The sequence below is a fragment of the Protopterus annectens genome, chromosome 4.part1 (genome assembly GCF_019279795.1).
Source record: "Protopterus annectens isolate FY-2018-M chromosome 4.part1, PAN1.0, whole genome shotgun sequence".
Taxonomy (NCBI): Eukaryota; Metazoa; Chordata; order Ceratodontiformes; family Protopteridae; genus Protopterus; species Protopterus annectens.
In genome coordinates, this window is record NC_056734.1 from 966,172,995 (window position 1) to 966,198,819 (window position 25,825).

A 25,825-nucleotide genomic window follows, 5' to 3' on the forward strand; every position below is an offset into this window, starting at 1 on the left:
TAGTAGCACTGCTGTTACTTTTATGCTTACAGGCCAAGGTTTTCTGTTTGACTGTTGCTGAATCATGAAGCCAGTGGAGTCACATTTGTTTTCTGTGGACCAGTAATGTATATAGCAGACCACATTCCTAAATTCCATTTATATTTTTTAATGACTCTTTCTTACAGTAACTGTTTTAGAACAAAGATGTTATGAAGTAAGACTAAAGACTTTATTAACACACCCAGGGTTGGAAAGTTAAATTTTGAAAGGCTACACTTCTGATTCATTTAAGCGTTTTAGTTATTTAGTATGGACAGGTCTTTTTTTCCATAAAATAGTATTTTCCATTATCCCAAACCAATAACACAGAAGAAGCTAGCGTGAGCCCAAAACTTGTATTAAAAAAACAAAAAATAAAAAAAAATGCCTAACAAATACTCCACGGTACTCACAAAGTGGTCAAGTTGTTCAATATATGCATAACCTAGTTTTAAAATATTTTTAAGCACTCAAATCAAAGGGCATCTTTTGATTAATTAAATTTAAATGCACAGTTAAATAACACACAATAAAGTCATGTGCTCAACATAAAAACAAATACAACCACAAGGCAATGAAAAATTAATTGCACATTAAAACCATCATGTTCTTAAAGGATATACTGTTTTTAAAGAGTTAATACAAGTAGCAAAACTTGCACTGTAAACTTTGAAAACATTAATTCATGTAAAAAAAAAAAAATCAATAAAGTAACAGTTCTCATACAAACCAGATTTGCAAATTTTAATTTCAATATAATAAACAGATATTTATATTCATGTAATAGCGGTAGGATGGTAGCTTTAGTCCTTATTTGCCATAATAAATCACAGTACTCAAGCTTAGTTTTCCAGTCCCCATCCTCTGGCATGTATGTCCGCATTCCCACATCTATAAATGCAAACAACCTGAATCCGATGCATATAATAAAAATGTTTAGCTAAACCTTTGGTTCATTATTTCTCCTAACACAATATACACGTTAGTTAGCAGCCTCCTGTGGCAGGTATATATACTTTTTCCAAAACTGTAAATCCAAACAATATGAATCCAGTGCATGTAATAGAATGTTTAGCTAATGCACTGGATTCATCACTTATACTACAATATACGTGGTAAATTATATTTGTAAAAGCCAACTCAGTTTTTGCACTGTAGAAACCATTACAGGTCATGGAGCAGGTAAGATATATCACCCTAGATGTGTTACAATTGTAACTTTCATTTTTCTCCACCTGTTTATAGTGCCAAAAACGGCTTTCATATCATTTATAACAAAATTGCATTACAGAAACCACATTTTTATAAGAAATTTACCAGTCAAATTCAGTCATCTTATCAATTTCCCACAAGTATTTAATATTATGTTTTCGAAAAGTAGCCCAGAACTTCTGAAGTCATGCCAGTATTTAATAATTACTTGATTTATCAGCTGGATGTCTCTAGAAAAGTATGTTACAAGTTCTGGAAGTAATGATGTAAAAAAAACAAATGGATAGTTACACCCAATGAAGTAGTGCTGGAAGATGATGGGGGATTAATTTCCTATCCTGGTGATGAAGCACCTGTGAAGGGTCCTTTGGAAATGGAACATTCAGTGAATCAGAGAGGATAGCACAACCAATTTGAATCATGTTTCTGGGTACAACAATGCTTATTATAACAAGCAGACTTTGAAGGGGTGGTATTTATTCAGGGATTATTCACAACACAGTAAATCAGGCTGATACAACAATAAGTTGCTATTGCAGGTACTGTAAAACTTACTTCTTACAAAATGTTAAGATTTTTCATTACAATAAGTTGGATATCACCCCCATTTACCACCAACTTTTTTTTTTTTTTTTTTTTTTTACAAAAGGTACAGGCTTATCCTATCTTTGTGATTTAACACTTTTTCCATAAAATTTAAATTTGGGGGGGGGTTGTTTTATGTTTCTACTATGAATGAATTATAAAGAGAACTCACTTTTAACCCACTTTATCATCCATCAGTTTTATTGCTTGAAAAGTTTTATTAACGTGAAGTGAGGCTGAAATCTTCTTGTAAATATAAGCACACACATATTTCGATGATTTATTTGTAAATGGTACTATTTTGTCAGTTCAGTCCAAATACTTGAAAGGAGACTATCCAATCACCCAGCCTATTTTTGGAATAACCAAGATCCACACCAGTATTAATACCCCCCCCCCCCCACACACACACACACACACTATGACCCACTACTGCAGCCAGTGGCTCAAAAACTGAACCTTTGTTGAAACTGTACTTATCAGACCTTGAAGAGTTTCTGCAAACAGGTTAGCATATTTTAAAGGATTATTGTTTTTAGGACTATTTTGTTGTGTTTGATGTTAAAAAAATTGTTTTCAGCTATTCTCTACAAAGAAGGTTTAGAGGGGTTCGATCAGATTTTAGCCCATTTTAATTTTATTGTAGCCCATTTTAATTTTATAAGTAGTGTTGAGAATAAAATTATATGGATTTTATGGAATTTGTTTTAAAGTACAGTTTTATGTTCTTCAATGGGGAATATTGCAAGCAACTTGAAAGTGTAACTATTGAAGTGGCTTTTCCCCAGATATACTAATTGTATGGTGGTGGGAAAAAAATGTGTGTTTCTAATGAATTTTTTTAAATGCTCTATATTTTATCATCATTTTTAGAGGATGTGTTCATTATGTGGTTAGGAACTACTATTGGTTTACGGATTTCGTTTTGTTCTCGGAAAGCATGATTGATTCATTAAAAGTACATTATAGGGATTTTGAGTGTTAATTACTTGGATATTACCATATAGAGAGATTTAGAGATACTGATTTAAAACATACCCAAGAGTTTTATGAGCACTGTGGGAATTCTCACTGCCTGGAAGGGAGCCAGTGGCAAGCAAATACGATTAAATACAGAATTAAACTAAACAACAATTAATACAAAACTCCAAAGGATTTGCTATCCCACAGTTGCTAAAGCAGTATCCACATATGGTGAGCTGGTTAAAAATCCCAGTATTCTGTAACTTGCTCCGTCAGGTGAATAATAAATTGAGATTTCAGCTTGGTGTGTTGTTGAAGAGAGCTGCTTCTGCTGCTCCTCCTTGCAATCCTAATAGAAGTAAAAAAGCTAGTAAAAGCTAGAAAGCAAATCTCAGGAGCCAGATCTTTTACTTGTTAGTCTTTATTGGTCATCAAAGCAGACAGCACTTACCTGCTTTGATAATCAATAAAGACTAAGAAGAAAAATATATTGCTCCTGAGATTTGTCTTCCAGCTTTTAATAACAGCACAAGGCTACAATGCCTATCACACATTGACCACTTTCTCAAAAGGGAAAAAAATAAAAGGAGGAGGTGTTTCCATTTACATAAAAAACAATCACACCCCTAGATTGGTCATGCAGGATGACTCGCTTGAGCTACTTCATGCCTAGCACAACACAGGCAAAATCCATCGCCATATCATCACTAGCTATGGTACCTTACCATAAAAGCCATGACACATACCTGAAGTTACTAGAATCACTTATGATTAAGCCCAATACACTACTCATGGGCAATTTTAACTACTCCTCTATAAACTGGGAAATATATATGACCACTAACATGCAAGCTCAAAGATTCCTGAACTTTGTCTTTGCAAATGCTCTGGAATAGCTGGTCTTCACGCCCACTAGGAGCTCAAATATTCTTTAAACAGTACCCACAAAAATGGGGAGGATTGCCCCCCCAAGCTTAATGTCTTTATTGGTAAGATCGGACCATAAATTGGTCTCCATTGAAATAAATGTTAAAGCGGAACTCTCATCAAACCCTTAAAACCCTAAAGACATTTTCCAAGGCAAATTACCTTCTACTAAGTAATAGTATATGTAATTTTAAAACTCCAAGATCTACAAGAAAAAGCACAAATAAGCACCTAACTCTGCACAACGAGTAGAAAGCATATTCACCAAAAGGCTCCAAGAAAAAGCAGTCATAGATGTAAATGCAGACTTTTAATAAAACATTGAGTGATTTTAACTCTAACATATCCAGATTTCATCAGAACTAACTTACAATGTAACATCCTCCTTAAATAAGCACATAAATTAACAAGTAGATTAATTAATTAATTAATTATATATATGTATGTGTATATATATATATATATATATATATATATAAAGTGAATTTTAAAGAAATATAGTCAGATAAAAAAAGACAAAATATTTAATGTAATAAAATCTGTACTAGGAACATCTGTAATAAGAAAATCTGCAGTAAGGGAATATGAAACGGTCTAAATACAAAATTGTAAATAAAAATAATATTACTAATAAAATTATTAGTAAAATATAACCCTATTATAAATTTATAATCTAGCAGCTCTTAATTACAGAACAGAGCCTATAGCTATACAGTTGTTTAGCCCTAGTTCCAAATGTGCTCCCTATAATAATTGCCAGTACAGCTCACGATATTTAATTCTGTTTTCCCATGTTCCTCCCCTAGCAATGGAGACTCAGAGTGTATGTGGCTTCAGTACAATATATACGAACTGCAATCATATCATGTTAATATCTTAAGGTCACTTCCAACTAGCAGAAACACTGTATGCAAGCTAAGTACAGCTCAGTTCAATTCAAAGTCTGCAAAAAAAAAAACAACAGTCCATGATACTGCAGCTTTTAATAAGTTGTCTACGTTTTGTGTTGGCATTTGTCACAAACTTTGTGCCACAATACAAGATTCTCAGAGTAGTTCATGATTGGCTATGTTTTCCACTATCTTGCACAGAAGTACAGTAACCACAATATTAAGCATCTCCTACTCGTAGTATTTCATTCCACAAGTTGTTTCTCAGTCACCAGCTCATTTATTGGGTTTATTTTCTTGGGTGATTTTCTTTTTGCAAGATGGTAGGGTGATAACAGGTCTGCTTGCCTGTTTTATGTTGATACTTTGATATCTTAGGCTCCCTGAGATAAAAAAAAAAACTCTTATCGAACAGAGGTGTAGAGCTGTAACCTTTTGAATTGCTGAGACACACAATGCTAAGTCACAAAAATCCAGAGTTACATATCCTTAGCCTGAGATTGGCATTTCTTGGAAAGTTATATATAAGTTCAGGGGAGCAGTGTGCATGTCCCCTACAAAAAAAAGAAGTTTACAAATGTTGCTGGCTATAACCAAATCAAACAATTCTGCAGGAGAGTCCTTGTATTCCCCTTCTCTCTCCAAAATATGTAACTCAATTCCCGTCAGTTTTAGACTATCAAATCACAGGTCCTAAAAACTGCAGATAAAGGACTACCTACTGAACACTTTTCTTCTCCTGAATAATCTGCCACTGTCTTCCTCCTCCCACTCTTTATAATCTTTTTCAAAATTTCTTTTATACATCAGTTGAGCAAATACCAACTTACTTTCATCATCTGCTCATCCTCTCTCCACCCTCCCTATCAACCCTTATATTAGTTTTATCTCCCCTCGTCTTCTTTTGGCTTTCTTCCCACAGTCATACCTGTTTTCTCACCATCTCATAACCTGTTTTTTCTTTCTACTACAAAAATACAGATATTACTCTCTGACTTGAAATCAACAAAGTTCTATTGCTATTCATATAGTTTAATGTAATTCAATATTAGTTATATACTTGTGCACCTTTCTTTAATATTTATGAGTACTTTTAACAAATTGCGAAACAGTAACATTGTATATAGCTTGTATACTGTGAAACCTATTCTTATTTATACTTATTTTTACTTTGCAGCATAGTGGTACTTATTTTTGCTGTATATTTCTTTTGCAGCTTTTCTTCTCAGGCTTCCACTAAAAAGAGACAGATCATCTGCCAGACTATCCCAGTAAGCAAATGCAATCAGTCAATCAATAAATAATAAAAAACAAGTTTAAAGGTGAAAAGCGATGTTTGATATTGCTCTTCTGCTGTATTTTCAGTATTTCAGGACATAGCATTATGAGTGCAGACATTTCAGTGGGAGCTGTAAAGAGCTCTATATGTTTAATGTCCAGGACTGGATTATATTCAACTATAGGTATAGCTGACACATACTGCACACTTCCACTTTGACTTGGGTTTATTTCTGCAGCTTCAGTTTCTGCATCTGTTTTATGCACACTAATCCTGTCTTATTCATTGTCGAATAATTCTGTTCAATTTTCTCTATAAATTTCAGACTCTGTCCCAGGTATTCAGAAATGTGCCAGTCAACATCTTAGCCAAAGTCACCACTGTTTACAGTACCTGTATGACAACCGGTGTAGCTCATTAAAAATGTATGTGGCCTGGCCTTTGTTCACCATCAGCAGCAGGAACCCGTATGGGAAGATTGTGTTACACAAACATGCTGCCAGTGTAAAGTATGAGTATCTGTTGTTGTTGTTGTTTGTCTTTCCGCTTTTCCTGGTGAGGGCTCGCCACAGAAGAACTCCGGTCCACTAATGATTGGCAGTAGATTTTTACGAACGCCGAGGTGCCAGCTCGACGTCCAACCTTCAACGAAGGCACGCCCATTTATGCATGTCTTTCGAACACCCACCCGACCACGGGGAGGACATGCAGACTCCACACAGAAGGCACTCCTCGCACTCCAGCCGAGAATCGAACGGGAGAACCTCTTGCTGTGAGGCAACAATGCTACCACTGCACCACCGCGGATCATGAGTAGCTGTTGTAAACAATGAAAATGCACAAGCACCTAGGTTTGTCTTTGAGAAGCTACACACACAGATAGTAATGCTAAGATCCTGATGTATTGTATCTCAAGGTAAAAGATATGCAGCGAAATGTGTCATGGAAGAAAGTCAGGCTAAGATAGCTGAGGGTGGAGTTGGAGGTAATAGTAGAACAATAAAAACAACAAACTGCAGAAACTGTCAATAAGGAGCTGCTGACTAAAGCAGGAATGTTATGTTGAAGGTGCATGAGACATACACTGAAATGCTTGAACTTAGAAAATGTGAAACCCATCAGGATAGGTGGGATACAGTAAAATGGCATAATGCACAACATACACCATTTCTAATATCATCAGAGTTTTATCAGTGTATCTGTACTATGAAGTAAATATAATGAAAAAAATCAACCTTGAGGAGATTAGAACCCATTACTCACTTCATTGATATTTTACCAAACACTGTATTATCAAGTTCAGTCAAAGGAGAAGTCAGACTAAATGTGTCAGAGAAACACACATCAAGGGAATGTTACACTGAAAGCAGAAAACAAATGACAAACCTAAAGGAATCTGAAATTATTACCCTCTTCATTGATATTCTACCGTGTGGTGACTGCATTTATAAGGTACACCACAGAAGCAGTTTTACTTATATACAAAATGGAAACAGAAAAGTATTCAGCCCTAAGGGGTATTGAACTCTCAACTGTCTTCATTAGAACTTTGGAAGTCACATCTTTAACAAGCTGAGCCACAGAAGCAGTCATACTGAAGTTGTCAGAGAATCCCATTTGATTTGTACACATTTACAGAATGGAAGCAAAACATTTAAAATAATACAACCTTAAGGGGATAAGAACCCTCCACTCTGTGCACTGACACTGTACAAATCACTTCATGAACATGTTGATCCATAGAAGTAATCAGACTAAAAGCATAAGCTTCACCCTAATTCCTATCTGACAAATTCCAAGCAACAACACTCAGCTCATTTGTGCCACCAGCGGTAGCCAAGACTAATATGTATTGGATGTGATAATGATTTGATTTCAATGTTGGTATACAGCAAGCAATGCCGTATCTTACTGGTTGCATATGGGCGTCAATAGCGCTCTCTGTGACTCATCACACACCATATGACCACAAAAAGATAAGTGTTTTAGAAGCCCTTTTTGGACTTGTGTGTGGCCTTTTTATCTATTTATTTACCAGAGTAAAGGTTAAAAATGGGAGTATAGGAAGGAGATGGATAGGAAAGCAAGCAGGTGGTAGAAGATAAGGAGAACAAATAACAATGAGCAGTACAAAGGAGAGGTGGGAGGCATATAACTTTATTTCAAGAGAAAGGTGCACTTTTTGTTTGAAGATAAGGGAAGTAGTAGAAAGTTGCAAGGGACAGGTTAGGTAGCAGGAAAAGACAGGCAGGCATGCCTAATAGGGTAACACGTAACACAATGAGGGAGAGGGAACATAAAGGGGAAGGAGACATCAGAAAAACAGACTGAGGACAATGGTGAGGGGGAGGACTGTAAAACCAACAGGGGCAGGCATATGCACAAGGGAGGGAAACACCAGGTTGGAGGATGAAACTAGTGTTCGCAGATGCACTGTCTGCCAGGTGAGAGCCAGTGGGAAATTACTCATCAGCATGGCTAGTGTCATTACTGGGCTCTGGCTGAGAAGGTGGAGCCATTGCTAGGCAGGGAAGTGATTCAGCGAATTGCTGGACAACAGTCTGCATGCAGGCGATTCACTCATTGAACCTCCTGTTGATGAGATTCCACACAAGCTCTCTCAGTTGCAGATGAGTGACAAAACTGTCACCTCCATTCACACTACTTCTGGTGGGTACCACTGTACCTGCCTCCAGTGCAGGAATGCCTGATGCAGGGGTGCAAGTAGGGTCGAAAGCATGGCGAAAACTGTGGCAGGCTGAGATACAGATGTGTTAGGTGCTTCAGCTGGTGGTGGTGGTGGCAGTGGTGCTGCAGCTGTCACCTGCTTGGGGGGGGGCAGCCCTGCTAGTGGGATGGGTACCATCTGTCGTGCTGGAGAGAAGCAAAAAACTAAATAAAATAAATGTATTTAAGAGAAAGGATAGCAACAATTTGGGTGCAGAAAAAGAAATGCAAATAAAGAAAATGACATACTTAACTATGTTGATAATAATAAAGTTATACAGAATACACTTTTCAAAGCATTAAATAATCATGAATTTCACAAGCCTATTTATTCCAGTCATTTTACTGAAAACTCAGAATAATGAAACCCAAATTTTTGAAAATGTAAATTTGCCTTTTCCCCCACTGTTGTGCGATCCTATAGGTGGTATATATAATTATCAGTGTGTGTGTGGGGTGCCGGATTTTCAATATTTTGAGTATTCAGTCAAATAAGAGAAATCCATATCTTTAGCCAAATATTTATTTCTGTCAGTCAGGAAAAAGATAGTATGTGTGGTTGAAAATCAAAGGATTTCATATACTGGCTTTTTAAATGTGTGCAAGATTACAGTGCAGTGGGAATCGGGGACATTGTTCTTTTCCCACAGTAGAGTGATCTTGTAGTTGGTATACATAATTTTCAAGAGGTGTTAAGTGCTCAGGGGAGCTTTTTTTTCTCTCCAGAAGGTGATCAACCATTTGTGCTCGATCACTTGCCATTCTATGGTTTGATTTTTCCACTTATGGACATACATCTGTCTATCTATTGTCGCAGTCTGAAACTTTGAATGCTAATATGAGTGGCTCATATTTCAGGCTTTAAATAACAATGAATGCTAATAAGAGTGAATGTTATTTTCAATGGAGGTTTTCCTTCTAGTATTTTGTATGGAATTATGGTACAGCAGGGTAAGAGAATTTGCCCTTACCCCACTGTAGTGAGATCTTGGAGTTGGTATATATAATTAGCAGAGTGGGGGGGGGGGTGCCTCCTTCCAAAAAATGACATATAAATTTTGTTTTAAATTTTATCTAAAATTATGGTTCTTTTAATTGTTGATATTGTGAATGCTTGATGTTTGATGATAGACTCAAATAAATTTTATATACATATATATATATATATATATATATATGTATAATATATATATATATATATATATATATATATATATATATATATATATATATATATATATATATATCGAGAGAAAGAGACATATAGGTAGATATGGGACCTTGACCCAAAAGCCAAACTGAGATGCAGTCTGGAGCTATTTGCTCAGACCAGTGTGTGCCAGTGATCAAAGATGCACTCTAATGTCTGAGAATATGCAAAGTAAACATGCTGTTCAGATATACATACTTCATTCACACATGATAGGCAAAGAACAGCAACTTCTACTCTATATTGAGAAATGCCCAGCAAACTACTGATTTTAATGGCACAGATATGGACCATGCACTGCTGCATTGATAGTGTTATGAAGAAAAATAAACATGAACTGTTTTTTTATGACAACAACTGTGGGCTGGCAAGGGCAGTATTGATCCCATAGGCATCTTCTCAAGAACAGTGAGTCTTAACGTGATCCACTTGATCACCTATACCAGAGAAAGCATGCAGAAACATACTTCTAACATTACACAGTCACTAAAGCCTTTCGGCTTTTCCCGGTTAGGGGTCGCCACAGCGAAACTTCGGTCCGCTCATAATTGGCAGTGGATTTTACGGTGCCGAGTTTCCAGCAAAACACCCAACCTTCAACGAAGGCACACCCATTCACGCTCGCACCTACCTGAATGTCTTTAACGTCAATCGACTGCGGGGAGGACATGCAGACTCCACACAGAAGGCTCTCCAGCTGAGAATCGAATGGGAGAACCTCTTGCTGTGAGGTGACAACACTAACCGCTGCACCACCATGGCTGAACAACATTGCATGTTTAATCTGTGCCAGTGCTGACAAGTGTCCATACTGAAGTAAAACTTGCTGTAAATCAAACTGATATACATTTATTTTTTAATGCCTTCTGCTGTTCCTATTAAAGTACATTTTTGTGATAGCATGTATACTCACTCTAGGTTCTCTAAGGCACTTTAGTCTGCTCCTGTGCATCTGCCTATTCCTTTAAATCTTTTCGGGCATTAAAGACATAAAAATATTATAATATAAGATTTGTAGATAACATGCACTGTGTAGTGGGTAGATAAAATGTGTTACATTAACAGTGCTGACGTGGTGACTGAGTGTAACTTCTTCCAGTCATCAGAGGAGATGAGGATTGCAACATGTCACTAATGCTGATAGCACTGTCCCCCATGTGTGGGATGCTAATAGCCTTGGTGATGCCCTTGACTAAACTATTCCAGGCTTTAAGCCTTATACTGTGGCCCAGAATAGCCCTATTGCACTATCCTCAGGCTGAGCTCCTCCTAGTGGATGTCCAGAAAAATCTTAGACTCCTCCTTACATCACCGTTGTGGTCTAAAAGGAGCACTACTATCTCCTTCTCCAGCCATGATGTCTCACATTGAAGTATTTAAGAGAAAATGGCCGACATTTTGAACCTGTAAGATCAGGTTTTATTTAAATGCATTTTGTTAGACACAAAGACAGTATTTCTTTGCATAAGTCTAGAAATGCAGCCATATTAAAGGAGGCCTGTACAGTTTACATACAGTTTCAGTAAGTGCACTTTCAATCAGTGGAATAACCTTCAGTCAAGAACACTGGTAAGAACAGAATGTGCTGTACATTGAGAGCAAACACATTTTGTTTGTATGGCACAAGACCTGGAAACCAAGGCTAAAGAGACATGTAGAAACTAACAGGGTTTTGGTATTATTATAAATACTTCAGACACAGTTAAGTTAGCTTGCAGTGATATGCAGTACAGACACTCAAGTATGAGTGCTGAAGTCAGGTCAGATGTTGTTGACATCTGCCTCCACTGTACACAATAAAACATTCTTAACTAAATTATGTTTGCAGATTTTATTCTGAAAAGTACAAGAAGATTTGGTACATAAATGAGAGACTGGCACCTGTTCAGCACAGTTCTGGGTAATTAACAGATAAAACATTCATTTCAGTCTCATTACAGTTTCTTCCAGTTCATTCCAGTAGTCTACAGTCATATCAGTTCTTACAGAACCTAAAACAGTTCTTGCATGCCCCAGCTTCCATGCAACAAGGGACATTGATTTGCATGACAGAGGCAAAGTCTGAAAATATAGTACTGAATTATTATGTCTCCATGTAAAACATGACAGTCATCCATTCCTGCATATGTGCTCTATAGTGATGCCATCTGCAGATTAAATATAGCATGACAGTTAACTCACTCCTAAAATAACTGCCTGTTGACATTGAGCAGAGCTGTCCAAAGGTGCTCAGATGTGCACAGCATCATGTAGAAATCTTCACAATGTTTTTCCTTTGTTCTTGTCATGCAAATCGAGTGATTCAGTAACAATAATGAGATAAGCTGTAATTAGCATACCAAGACGGGTAGCTATACATGATATAAGCTTGACGAGAAACCCAGAGTAGAAAACACTGTTAGCAAAGTTGGAGTTCTGCTAAGGACATTTTTTTTGCCTGAAATCTTTCTGACTAAGCTGACTCCTTATATAAGATAAGTACCACTTCTTACAAATCCATTCCTTTGTACAAATACAGCATACCATCTGGCCTAGTAGAAAAGTAGTAGTGTAAAGATTTGTTAGCGCTATTCAGGAACAATGCATTTAATTCCACTGTTTCCATGCCAACAGAGATGTGTCTAAAAAACAGCACACAGTAAAAAAAAAGTTCTGCATCTGGTGTGCAATTCACATCATCTACCCACAATGCTGAGAATGAGGTAGTACTGCAGACCACCTGTCTCCATGGCCAAAATCTCCTTGCTTTCAATGCCACTAACCAGCCATTCCAGAACCATGCCTGAACTGAAAATGTCAATGTGGTGGGTGGTTAGGACTGTGGTTATGAAATGGATACTACAGGGCCATGGATATGACCCATTCTGTCACCCACAATGCAAAATCTGTAGCAAGAAAAGTAGGGCAACAGATTGTGGTATGTCGACCAAACCACTTATGGAGATGGAGAAGGTCCTGGCCTCACTTAAAGGCAGTACCACCTCCACAGTGCCACATTGTGGTGCTGGATGTTGCTGCAGAGCTGGACATGCCCCAGAGAATTTCAGCTGTAGATGTCCCAGGTATGTAGTCCTAGCTGATAATATCAATGGCTGCAACTCCTTAAATCGTAGTCATTAACGCTGATATATGGTATACAGGTACATTGGGGTCCAGCTAGCACAACTATCTGTACAAGGTATGGCAGGTTTATCTCATTATATAGTCATTGGCATGTGGCATAGCCAGCCACATTATGTGGTCTAGCATGTCACCTAGCTGGGTTTTGTGAATTGCACAAATTCTGTGTGGCTACTCATCAAGCAAATTCACTTAGAATGATGTGGCAACATTTTGTGAATACAGCACTGCATGTTGCTTCTGTTTTCCATAGTTGTAATCTCTCTCAGTCTCAGAAGGTTAGTGTGTTTTCCCTCTTTTTGGAGGGAACTGTTTTCTTTTTGCAGGAATGTTGCTGTAGTATTTGGCTCCCCATTGAAATGTTGGCACTTGCAATACTGAGTGCTAACATGCCAAAAAAAACTGCAAGAGAAGATTGAATATTGAACAGTACTCTTCTTTAAACTTTTTTTTTCCTGGGGGACAAGGCCCTACTCCCTTAACCCCTGAAGTGGGGGAGGGTGAGCCCTCCACACATGCACTGAACTTATGTATACTAACTTCCCGATCACCAAACCTCAGAAAAAAGGAAATATTAAGAGAAATTACCATTTTGGGCTTAATATATGTAAGTCCAGATACTTAGCCGATCAGCTGCGTTATGGGACTTGTTACAGTGGGGCCCAACATTTCAAATGGCTACTAAAGTATGTCCTTCCATTGTCAGCTTAATATTAGAAGACAGAGTTGAAGATATTTGTTTTAGTTTACTGCTTTCTTCCTTTAAACATTTGCTTTTCTTTGTCCAGATTTGAACATTTAATGATTAACTCAAGTAGTATGATGATTTATCCATCTTACAACACAACTTTCTTTTCTTCCTGCACCATATTAACAAGACTTTTATTGTTGTTTCTTACTTTCAAACTGGAAAATCGAATGTTACAAAATCATGTGTTCATATTCTTCCATATGTATTCTATATGAATGCATGTACTTATATGCTCATTCATGTATAAATGCATATTTATCGATTGTGTTTCCTTAAAGATGGGTATGCATATTTTGAACTTTTAAATTTTGTAAGCTGTAGCAGATATTTGAAAATATGCTTAATGTTATTAGTTCATTCATTTTCCAGTTATCTACTTGGGCAGCCAGAGCCTGTTCAGGTACTCAGTGAGCACAAGGTGGAGAAACCAATCCCTTATTGAGAGCCAGTCACTGCAGTGCATGATCATGCACTCTCATGATGCAGTCTGGAGGGGTACATCTCTTAGATGCGGGAGTGAACAGGAGCATCTGGGGAAAACTCGTGGGCACATGGAGGGCATGGAGACTCTAAATGGAGGGCACCCTAAGTGGGAACTAAACTGGAGAACCAAGCTCTGTGTGGCAAAAACATAGCCTCTACAGCATTGTGGTGTTCAGTTTTGTTTTACTGCATTGTTATCTTGTAATATACCAATAACAGTATAATTGACAAAAATAAATTCTTTATGGTGCAATAAAAATGAAAAGTGTCAGAAGGATTATATGCACAGGTACATTGTTTGTGTCTTTCGGCTTTTCCCGGTTAGGGGTCGCCACAGCGGAACTCCGGTCCGCTAATGATTGGTAGTGGATTTTTAAGTAATGGGTTACCAGCCTTGACGCATAACCTTCATGTATGCCTCCACACAGATGACGCTGTAGCTGAGAATCAAACGGGATAATGTCTTACTGTGAGGCGACAATGCTACCGCAGCACCACCACCGCAGTTATATGCACAGGTACATAAAACATATAAAAGGGGAAAAGTCACCTTACCCAGGGTGCCTTATTGTGGAATTCCTAAACAGTATGCTTTAAATGTGACAAGTGCAAGGTACTGTGGAAGTTTATCATGTACTTCAAGCATTTTGATTTCTTGTTGATGAGCTCCATGTCATGTCACATATGTGTGTATATATATATATATATATATATATATATATATATATATATATATATATATATATATATATATGTGCATGTGTGCGGTTGTATACCTCTGATCAGCAGATGGGAATTTTCATTACCATACTTCACCAAACTTATCCCTTCTGTTTTTTTTTATAAACAGTTTAGAATGTTAGCAGCTAATGAAAGCTTTCCTAGTAAAGCAGGCCTAATCCTCCCAGTTATCTTAACTCTGCTTTTGTAATCCCACAGATTCTCACAGCTTACCTTACTCTCATGGAAAGGTTACTGGGCCTGCTTGGAGCTGTAAACCCACGACACAAAGCAGAGGAAATCCTATATTTTGAGAAGAAGCTTGCAAATGTAAGTTATTAGCAGCACTGCTATGAAATGCTATGCTATGATACGAGTTGATACTCTATAAAATTTTTCGTTTTACCTAAGTTAGTTTTCTTTTTATCTGTTTATTATATGTCATACCTTTTTTCATACTGTTATTTCCTTGAAGCTATGTTATAACTTGTATACTTGTTAATTGTACAATTGTTTATATGTATAATAGAGCTTTTCTTCCTGGGCCTCCATTGAAAATGGGCTCTATTTTGCCCAATGGACTTTCCAGTAAACAAACTGTAAGCAAGTAAATAAATAAATCTTCATATTATTTTACATGTGGTTGTGTTTTGGAAATGGGATTTGTGTGTTTAGTTTTGCTAATTACATTTTTCCTTAATTGCTATATACATGGTGCACGTTTGTGTGTATGCCTGTGTGTCTGTGCATGTAGATATACAGAATAGATGTAGATATATGGAATAGATGGTATGGCAATATATAATAAAAGTATGGCAATAAATGCAAGAAATACAGAATAAATTTGTTTTACTTTAATCAATTCATGTGTGCAGTATAAAGCATATCCTTTTTTAAATGAGATCATAGAATTGTGGGGGTAAGGGAGTTTAGTTTTAAATCCAGGACTATATGATCCCTGAATTAATATATTATGTTGTGGTTAAAGTGGGTGAATCCAGATCCAGCAAGAGGCCATTTACTAGTGGTGTGGCACAGAGCTCAATACTGGGACCACACCTGTTCAGAATATACGTCAGTAAAGTCAAGGCAAATGTGGAGGGCCACTGGATGGCAAAGTATGCCAAAGACCACAAGATGGAGGCAATCATGGAATCACCGAATGACATAGATATCCCCCAGGAGAGTCTAGATCAGACAGATGATTGGTGCCAGAACCATGGCCTAAAACTACATGCAAAAATGTATTATCATACCCTTTGGTATTACAGCATCAATAGCATGCCCCTTAGAGTGGACTCAGAGGTGAGAGTTCAAGGTATGCAGATAGACAGTGGCCTGAACTTTGACCACCATGTGTCCACAATAGTGAGAAGATCCTTTTATGTGGTACAACTTATAAGTAAAGGTATGGCATCCAGATCCAAGGAAATTATAGTTTTGTTGTATTCAGCCCTCATTAGACCAATAATTGAGTACAGTGCACCATTTGGCATGTACTTGACTAGGCACTTACAGCAGCTGGAGTGACCTCAGGGGTTCCTCACAAAGAAAATACAGGGTGTAAACAGTATGAACTATGCAGATAGAATAAAAGCCCTATCCCTTTACTCTTGTCTCCTAACAGTTTTTAAGGGGTGACTTATGCCTGACATACAGGGCACTCACAAATCCAGCCCTGATGGAGCTGCTACACATCCACAAGTCAAAGAGCATGAAGGTCACCTGATCTAGGGATCTAAACTTAGTCAATGCCTCAAACAAAACTTGCTGGAGTGGCAGATATGTCTCAGAGATTGCCCCTTCTTTGGAACAGGCTTCCTATTCACATTAAACAGAGATGCAGTTTGAATCAATGGATGGGGAATCACAAATGTATACTTGGGATAGTGCCTGTGTCCCTTATGGACAAGGGCAATCTGTAAGATAATCAATGCACAGGCACAAATCCATGTCATCCTCTTTTCCCTAGGGGCCATATATTGGGTAAAACCGGGTCACATTGGCTAGACTTGCAAGGGCCCTTAAGCTTTTAGCCTAGTAATCCCCGATGAACCTATGAGATATTGTGGTGTAGACTGTAGGAGCACTTGTCTGTCTGCACATTTTTATTTGCAGTTTTATTAAATTTAACTTAATATTTCAGTGATTTCCCTTGCAGTGTAATTATGCTGATGTATTAAATATAGCTCCAAGTATACGTATGTTTGTATATGTAGATATGTACAAACACATACACAGGTATATACACACACATACACATTTTATATATGTGTATATAAATATATATATATATATATATATATAGAAATATGTCTGTATACATGTTATGTATATTGGTAGAGATAATAGGGGAACAGTTTCCACCATGGATGGTGATATAACAAATAGTGCTTCTGAGTTCCTTACCACTGTGATTCCAGATAGTATTTCATCCTCCACAAGCATATTTATCCTTTCACCATTAACGCATTAAACCCTTGTGATGCCACTAGGTGCTTCTGCAGGATTACCCTTGTGACACCTCTAGATGTCTAATACTATCTGTTCATAATTAGGCAACAACGCTGCATTAATACTTGACATTTACCTAGTGTTACAAAGGAAATAATAAATGTTCATACACTAATTATTTATATTATCATAATTTTCATATTGATTTAACTATCTTAAATACCAAGTGACATATAATAAACTGTTTAGCCCCATGTGAAAACTCACAACTGGATATACAAAAGGTTGGTGACAACAGAATGTGCATAGCTTGCGAGGTTACTGAGGTATTGTAAGTTGTTAAATGAGAACATTTCAATGCTTATATTTGCTGTGTTTGTTGAGAGTTATAAAGGACAGTTTAAAATCTAGAATGTATTGGCCACTGTACATATTATTTTGTGCTGAACAATTTGCTATTTTCAAATTGTTGGTAACACTTCTGTTTCTAAAGATATAAACATTTCTTTGAAGTGTGACAGCATAAATAGAATTTGTCCAAAGGCTCAAGAAACAACCATTGCAAGTCAGAGTACAAAATTCCAGAGCTCCATTGGATGGAATTAATTAATGCACTTTTCATGGGTTCCTAAATTATTTTCCCCATTTATACTTGTGAACTGTTACAGCACACTTTTGTTTTCTTCTCGTTTCCTTAAAACCTTGTGTACAGGTAAATAATATTATTTAGGGTACCTAATTTTTTTGGGGGGGCTGGAGTATATTATTATTTATATATGTATGTATGTATTCATTCATTCTATCACTTAGGGAGTGATTCTAATTTTTGTTAATCTTTTGCTGGCATGTTTTTACTGAGTTTCTGTTGGATTTCATTTTTATTGTGATTATTTAGGACTGTGGTTTTATTATTCATTTTGTAGTTGAAGGTGATAAGTAATGGGCAGAGAAGTTTAGGTTGCTGTTTTTTCTACTGCTTATGTTTAATGATTTTTATTTTATTAGTGGGACATACTGATTTAGTTTATTTCTTTTTGTAAATGTCTTCAGTGGGCATTAGAACTAGATTTTGTGTTGGGATTTGTTATGCTGGCAAATTGTTCTGAGTTTAGATCCAGGAACAGCATGTGCCAGGAATCATGGATGTGTGATAATGCTTGGGGACGGTATTTTTTTTTCAATAGGCTGTTCAAAACTGACGATGGCTTAAGTTCAGCTTGGCTGATAGGCAGCATCATTGGGTATGCTTGGTAAAAACCTGCTGGGTACTTAAGCTATGAATCCATTGTACAAATCTGGGAAGATTGTAACTGTTATTTCTAAAGCCTCAGATGTCAGGTATTATCTTTGGGTGCATTGGGGGATTGCCTGTTGCATGGTACCACTTTGTACAAGAATCACTCATAACAGGGCAATACATTTAGATCACAGTTCCACAGTCCAGGGTTCAGTCCTGTCTTCTGGTCACTGTCTACTTGGAGTTCACATGTTTTTCTTATATCTCTATGGATTTTGCCAGCTATTTTGGCTTCCTCCCTCCTCCCAAAAGCAGTCTGGCTGATTGTCTGTACTAAATTGCTCATGTACTTAATTTGTCATTTACCCTTGTCCTTGTTGTATAGGTCATGTCTGAAAAGAGCTTGTGAACCAGTCCACTTATGTAGCTAAATACTAACAAAATACACTTGTTATAGACCAAAGGCTTATCCCCATTATTCTGTTTTCCAGAACATTTACTAGAAAAGCTGACTCAGACTCTGCTAGAGATTGCTGTGAGGGAAAATGAGTTTGTTTTTGCCTTCTTGCACTTTGTATTGATTCATTTTCTTCCTCTAGTTTGTGTATTGTGGTTTATTTTCTTTGCACTGCTTCTTACTTGTATTCTGCTTTTAATTGCATATTTAAGCTAGGATAGATACATTAACTGTGTCTCTTGTGAGTCACACAGAAATTAAATTTCCCAATTGTCTTTCTAGTTACCTGCCCCTTATGTGAATTTGATCTCATATTTCCTTCCTTCTCTTCTTTCATTGGCTATTGTGAGTACAAAATTATCATTTTGTGAAATCACTCCCTTTCAGCCGTTTACATTTATTGGCCATCCCACTGTATTCTATAGAGCCAGAATACTAAGTGACTACCCTTCCACTCTATCTTGTTCTTTTAAAATTAGTGGCTGTTCACTTAAATAGCAAATGCTACCCTCTCTTTCATATCTACTGGATGTTAGAATGTTAACCCATTTTTCCATCTTAAATTTTAAAGCTGCAACATTTACTCCAAGACTGCCAATTATTGGAGAACTCACATTCTCCCTTTCAGTAGTCATCTTGGGATTAGTGCTTCTGTTTTACTGCTGGTGAGAGATGGAGCATACGGTCATTATTTTCTGGACACTGTTGACCAGCCTGGAATTTGTGCTTATATTTTGCTTCTAATGAGAGAAAGAGCAGAGTGCACTGATTCCTGATTGTTTCTGATAGGGCAGTGAGTATCTGTGTTGCATCTTCCTGATTGGTCTTGTTGCTATTCAAGGGATCTACTAGGAAAAGGTGACAACAAGCTTACAGACCATTGCATAATCTGGGACAAGACTGTGGATCACCAAATAGCCTGTGGCTTGCTTCTAATCTTGACACTGGTGATACTGTTTTGCTTCTGGTGGCGTAAGACGCAAAGAAGCACTGCATCCAAGTAGCGTGAAGTTGTCATGAGACCAACACCAGTAGTAACCAGGCATTAGCCATTCAGATGAATCCCCACTTTTCATCATTCTTGGCAATGCTAATTTTTTTCTTTTCAGTAAGTGCTGCTTGATTTGCTGCTGTCTAACCTCACTCCGGAATATCTCCCTCAATACTTCATAAATAAATCATCAGGGTCTACGTATAGGTTTCCCCTTCAACTGTTTGGCAGTGCCCTGCATATACCCATACACACTGAGTTGGCATTTTTCCTGTAAAAGTACCCTTGAAATTTCACCAATACCTAGTTGCACACAGTGCAACTAGTTTGTAGTGACAAGCACTGCCCCCAGAGTTACAAACCAGGTACTCCTGACATTACTTTATATTCTCACTCCAACCGTCTAATCTATAAAAAGGGCTTTTTGGCAGGTATATGTACTTTTCCACTGTCACCATTACCAGTTTGGTGGATATGGGCATCCTGAAGCAGTGTAGAAATTGCTTCATGTTTACTGACAACCAGTTAATTCTCAAAAAAACTGATATGAAACGTGAGACGTGTATTTACACAGTGCCAGTGGAGGCAAAATTCAAACATAAATGCAGCCCTAATATCAATCAGGTTGTCAGTAGCTCTCACAATGAACCCATCACTCAGATTTCAAAGCACATAGACCTACATATGCTGAAGCACTTAGATGTAACCTTCTTAAACCCCAAAGGCGTCCTACAAGAAGTGCACATAACAAAAAACCTTAGCAGCTCTGCATGCACTCTTTGAAATTAACAACCACATTGAGGCATACATCTACATCTCATAGAACTTCAACTTCTAAGCACATAAGGCCAGACACTACACAATCCAACATTCTGGTAATTGGAGATTCCTTTGTGAGACACACTGATGCCCCTCTCACCAGGCTAAGTAAAAAGTCAGTCATTTGCTTATCAGGGGCCTGGATCCACCACATTACATAGGCGCTCACGTCATTGGACCACAAGTACCAGCATGACTCATTCATAATCCATGTGTGTATAAATGACCTGAGATGTACCTTAAATGACCTGAGACGTACCTCCCTGGGCTATATGAGGAGAGGCACATCATGTAGCTCTCAGAATGTGTGTGCCAGGCTGGTATGAGCCTAACCTTTGCTTAGTTTCTGGTGTCAGCAGGAAGGAGATGGTCAGTAGACCACACTGCTTTGACAGGGATGATCTACACCTCTCCCCTCTAGGCCTTCAAATATTAGCTATAACATTGTCCTCCCCTATGGTGTCTTTTTTAGGTAATGCCAAACTTCCAACATAGCGAATCAAATCAAAGAAAATCTAAAGGTATTACTGCTCAATGTAAGTAATCTAACCAAAAAACTCTAATCCCTACAAGCTCTTCTAACCCTAGAGAATGCTGATGTGTACGGTCACTGAAACATGTTTTAAAGCTATGGAGAGCACACCTGCATTGCAAGGCTATAATGTCTTCCACAGATTTTGACCAGCTATTACACAGACAGGGACTAAAGGTGGAGGTGTCTCAGTTTACATCAAACATAAATATAACTCAAGGCTGGTCAAACAGGACAATGCACTTGAGCTTCTTCATATTCAAATCACTATAGGCAAAATCCCATACTACTTCCTTGCAAGCTACAGGCCCCCTCTATGAACCGGGAAACCCATACCATGTAGTGAAACTTATTCTCACCATCCAACCCAATACCATATGCATGGGCAACTTTAATTATCCCACTATTAACTGGGAATCATATACAACATCAACCATACAAGCACAGAGATTCCTGAATTTTGTAATCACAAACTCCCTGGACCAGATTTTCCATACAATGACAAGGTTGCAAACATACTGGGTGTGGTCCTCAGTTATATGGGAAAGTGCTACACACCCCTCTAGTGTAATGTCTTCTCTGGTAAGGTCAGAGCACAAAATGGTTTTCTTTGAAGTAAAAATAAAACTTGGAACCCCAGCTAACCCTGGAATATTCAGGAACTACTCCAAGGCCAATTTCCTGCTATTAAGTGATAACCTGGCAAAATATCAAGCCCCCATAAACCCTGAGAACTCTGCTGCCTATGCAGAACTTTTCACAGAAACCCTAGACAAGCACTGCATTGAGGCAGGTGTACCCACCAGAAAGAAGTACAGAACTAATTCAAAAAAACAATCCACCCTGGTGGAATCAAAACATCAGTAGGCTGTATAACAGAAGAAAGACAATCCTGGCCAACATTAGGAAGTGTATTACCCATCAGGATAAAAGCACTCATAAAACAAAACAAACAATGCAGAGGACAAATAAAGCCTAGGAAAGCCACATTTGAGGTAAATTTGGCATCCCAAGTTAAGCACTACCACAAGGCATTCTTTAGCTATGTTCACACCCACAAAGACAATACACAATTGGGTGCAGAACTCTCTGTTAATGGAGCTATCTATAATGAGCCAGAAGATGCAGCAAACCTACTGGCTGACAAATTCAGCTCCAGCTTTACCCCTCTTTTCCTCTCAACTTTCCCTCAGGAAATACCATCAAATATACCTCCCCCCTACTATTACTATGGAACAGGTCTTTAATGCTCTCTCTCTAAAGCCAAGAACAATGCAAGAATGGGCCCAGGCAATATCCCAGGATGCCTTCTAATTAGCATGAAACATGACCTATCAGGCTGTTAGGAATTGCTATTTAACTTTAGACTCCAAACAGGCTTTGTGCTGCTTGAATGGAGAACAGCAACAGTCATCCCTCTGTACAAAGGTAGGCCATCTCCTGACTCATAAGTCTTACTAGTTTGATATGCAAAGTCAAGAAAAAATTATCATGGACATGATCAATGATGACATGTGAAACCTCCAGACACTGGACCCATTCTAATCTCATTTCATGAAGGACAGGTCATGCTTACTCAACCTGGTGCACTTCTTTGCAAAGGTTAGCAAAGCAATGGATGAGAGCAAAACAGTTCAGCTACCTACCTTTACATGGCAAAGGAATATGACAAAATACCTCACATGGGCATTGTTGAGAAAACTCCGGAGGTAAGGTATGAATCCTGATGTGACCCAGTAGATAGCCAGCTGTCTCACAGATAGGATCTAGGAAGTTAGAATTGGGGAGTCCACCTCTACAAAGTGGCTAGTCACAAGAGGAGTTTCTCAGGAATCGGTCCTAGGATCACTTTTATTTGGCATTTACTTCTCTAAGTTCAAGGCCAATGTCAATGGGCTCTGTCTGACTAAATTTGCAGATGATTGCAAATTAGAAGCAGTCATACAAATCCCCACTGACACACATGTTCTCCAGGAAGGGCTGACACAGACAAATAACTGGTTATAGAGCCGTGGATTAAAATTAAATGCCAAGAAATGCATAATAGTATCTGTTGTGAAGTCATCCACCCCTGGTAACCATCATATTGACAACACACTCCTAAGAGATGGCCTAGTAGTCAGGGACTTGGGGACACACAAAGTCAGTAATCTAGCCTTTGACCGTCATGTGTCTACAGGAGTGAGAAAATCATTCTGTGATGCACAACTTATAAACAAAGGTATGACATCTATGTCCAAGAAAGTCATTGTTCCACTGTATTCAGCATTCATCAAACCTATCATTGAGTACAATGCTCCCTTTGGTATGTACCTACCCAGGCACACCCATCAATTGGAGCATCCACAGAGGTTTCATGCTAAAGGAATACAGGGCATAAATAACATGTCCTATACATGCTGCCACAAGGTCTTATACCTGTATTCTGTCTCCTACAGGCTGTTATGGGGGATCTGTGCTTTGTATACAAGGCATTGTTAGACCCTTCCCTGATGGACCTCCTGCATATCTGCAAAACAAACAGCAACAGAATTACCTGTTCTAAAGACTTAAACCTTGCTTATGATATAAATAGTACCTGCTGGAGAGATGAGTATGTATCCCAGAGACTACCCCATCTACGGAACAGGCTCCCCATCCATGTGAAGCACAGTTCCTTCCTAACCCAACTGAAGTGCAACTTGAACAATTGGATGGGGAAAAGGAAATTCATCCCTGGTCTGGCAACTTTGTCTGTAATGGACACAGGCAGCCTGTATATGGTTCATCTCCCAAGCCCTTGCTTACACATCAAGGGTACGAGAAGTTTTTAGAGATTTGGGATGCACAGTTAGGCTTAAAAAGGCCCTTGTGGTCATTAGCCTAGAAAACACCTATGAACCTAATGTTACATGGTGTTATAGAAAGAGAAATAGATTGGCATAAGTAAAGAACTTACTCACCACTTGCTGTTTGCAGTGGTATAAAGTCCTATAGGGTTTTCAGTTGCTTATGTAGCTAAGCATAAGAAATAAGCCAGAGGCTACATATTTGGTGAGTTGCATGATTCCATAAAAAGTGTAAGGGGATAGTCTGTGCTGTAAGAAATCATCAAAAAAGTTGCAAGTCAAAAAGAGAAACAGGCATAACCTTATCAAATGCTGTGAATGCACTGTGAATGCATGCAGAACAAGTAAACTTATAAGTACTTATTTAAAAAATTATTTGAGGAAATGTATGTGTGTAAGAAAAGTGTGAGTTAAATTTGAGAACTAGTGTGACCATGTTGTAAAAGTAATGGAGACAAGAACAAGAGCTATGATATACAGAAAATACCATGCTCTTGAAACTGAAGCCTCATGTACTAGGGTCAGCTATAAGTAGGAAAGAAAACACTTTCTTATACTTAATAAATGCTGTACAATTTTTGATAGAAAGAAACATTTTTAAATATGTGCTACTGAAAAGTATATAAAATAATAGAAGCAAGAACAATGATTGATGAGTTCACTGAAGTGTTAAAATGTGTCACAGGCTTTGAAACATGGCAAAGTCACAGTAATATTAAGAAATGGTTATAATGTATAAGCAGAATATTTAATTTAAAATAGACACGAGTGCAGAATGTCATGTGATGTATGAATGTATATTTGAAACATACTGGCTAAATGTCAAAGAAATAAAGCAGTGAAGAGTGTTATACTCAGGACACAACATAAAGCAGCTGCCTTGTAGCTAATTTAAAGCTAGGAATGGCAAAACAACTTTAGGGTATAAAAGCAAAGGGTGAATGTAAACAGCAGGAGTCACAGAAACATAATGAATACTGTGCAGAGCCTCAGTAATTATAGTCTTCACAAGTATGCTGGCTTATTTACAAGTACAGGAAAGTTGCCATGCAAATATTATATAGCACTAAATCCAGATTCTATGTCTGTGATACAAAGGAAAGCAATAGTTCCCAGAAGTACAGTTGAGTAGCAAGTGAGGGAAATGGTAAGCTTAAGTTCACTAAGAAATGATTACAGGTAGTATAACATATCAACATCATGCTTGCCATTTTAAAATATGACAAGATTTCACATTGGCTCCATACTGAAATGTCAGCACTCAAGATGTCAAGTGCCAACAAGCAAAAAAAAAAAAAGACAAAAAAAAATGAAAGAGCAAATCTAGAAAATCACTCTTTTCCTTTAAATTTCTTTGCCTCTGCACCCCCCCAAATGTATATATACCAACTCCAATATTGCCATTACATAGAGAAAAGGGAATGCTCCAAGAAACAGCATCTTGGACTGTGTATGTAACTCCATTCTTTTGGCCATTCACTCTGTTTGTTTTGGGACTCACTCTAGTGCATCCTGACATTTCAAATGGTTACCCTTCACATTTGCTTTGAGTCAAAAGATCTGAAACAAATTGAATAAACTAGAATACTACATATTGTTTGTAGCTAAGGAACTGGTCT

The 25,825-nt window shown here is 37.7% G+C and overlaps 1 protein-coding gene across 2 annotated transcripts in view; it reads left to right on the forward strand.

Moving 5' to 3' along the window:
• Window positions 1–25,825, forward strand: part of ECEL1 (endothelin converting enzyme like 1) — a 2,857,191-nt gene that overhangs the window by 1,088,465 nt on the left and 1,742,901 nt on the right. For both annotated transcript variants that reach the window (XM_044070676.1, XM_044070677.1), the window contains one exon: window positions 15,108–15,218. In XM_044070676.1, coding sequence (XP_043926611.1) covers window positions 15,108–15,218 — 111 coding nt within the window. The remainder of the gene's footprint in view (window positions 1–15,107; window positions 15,219–25,825) is intronic.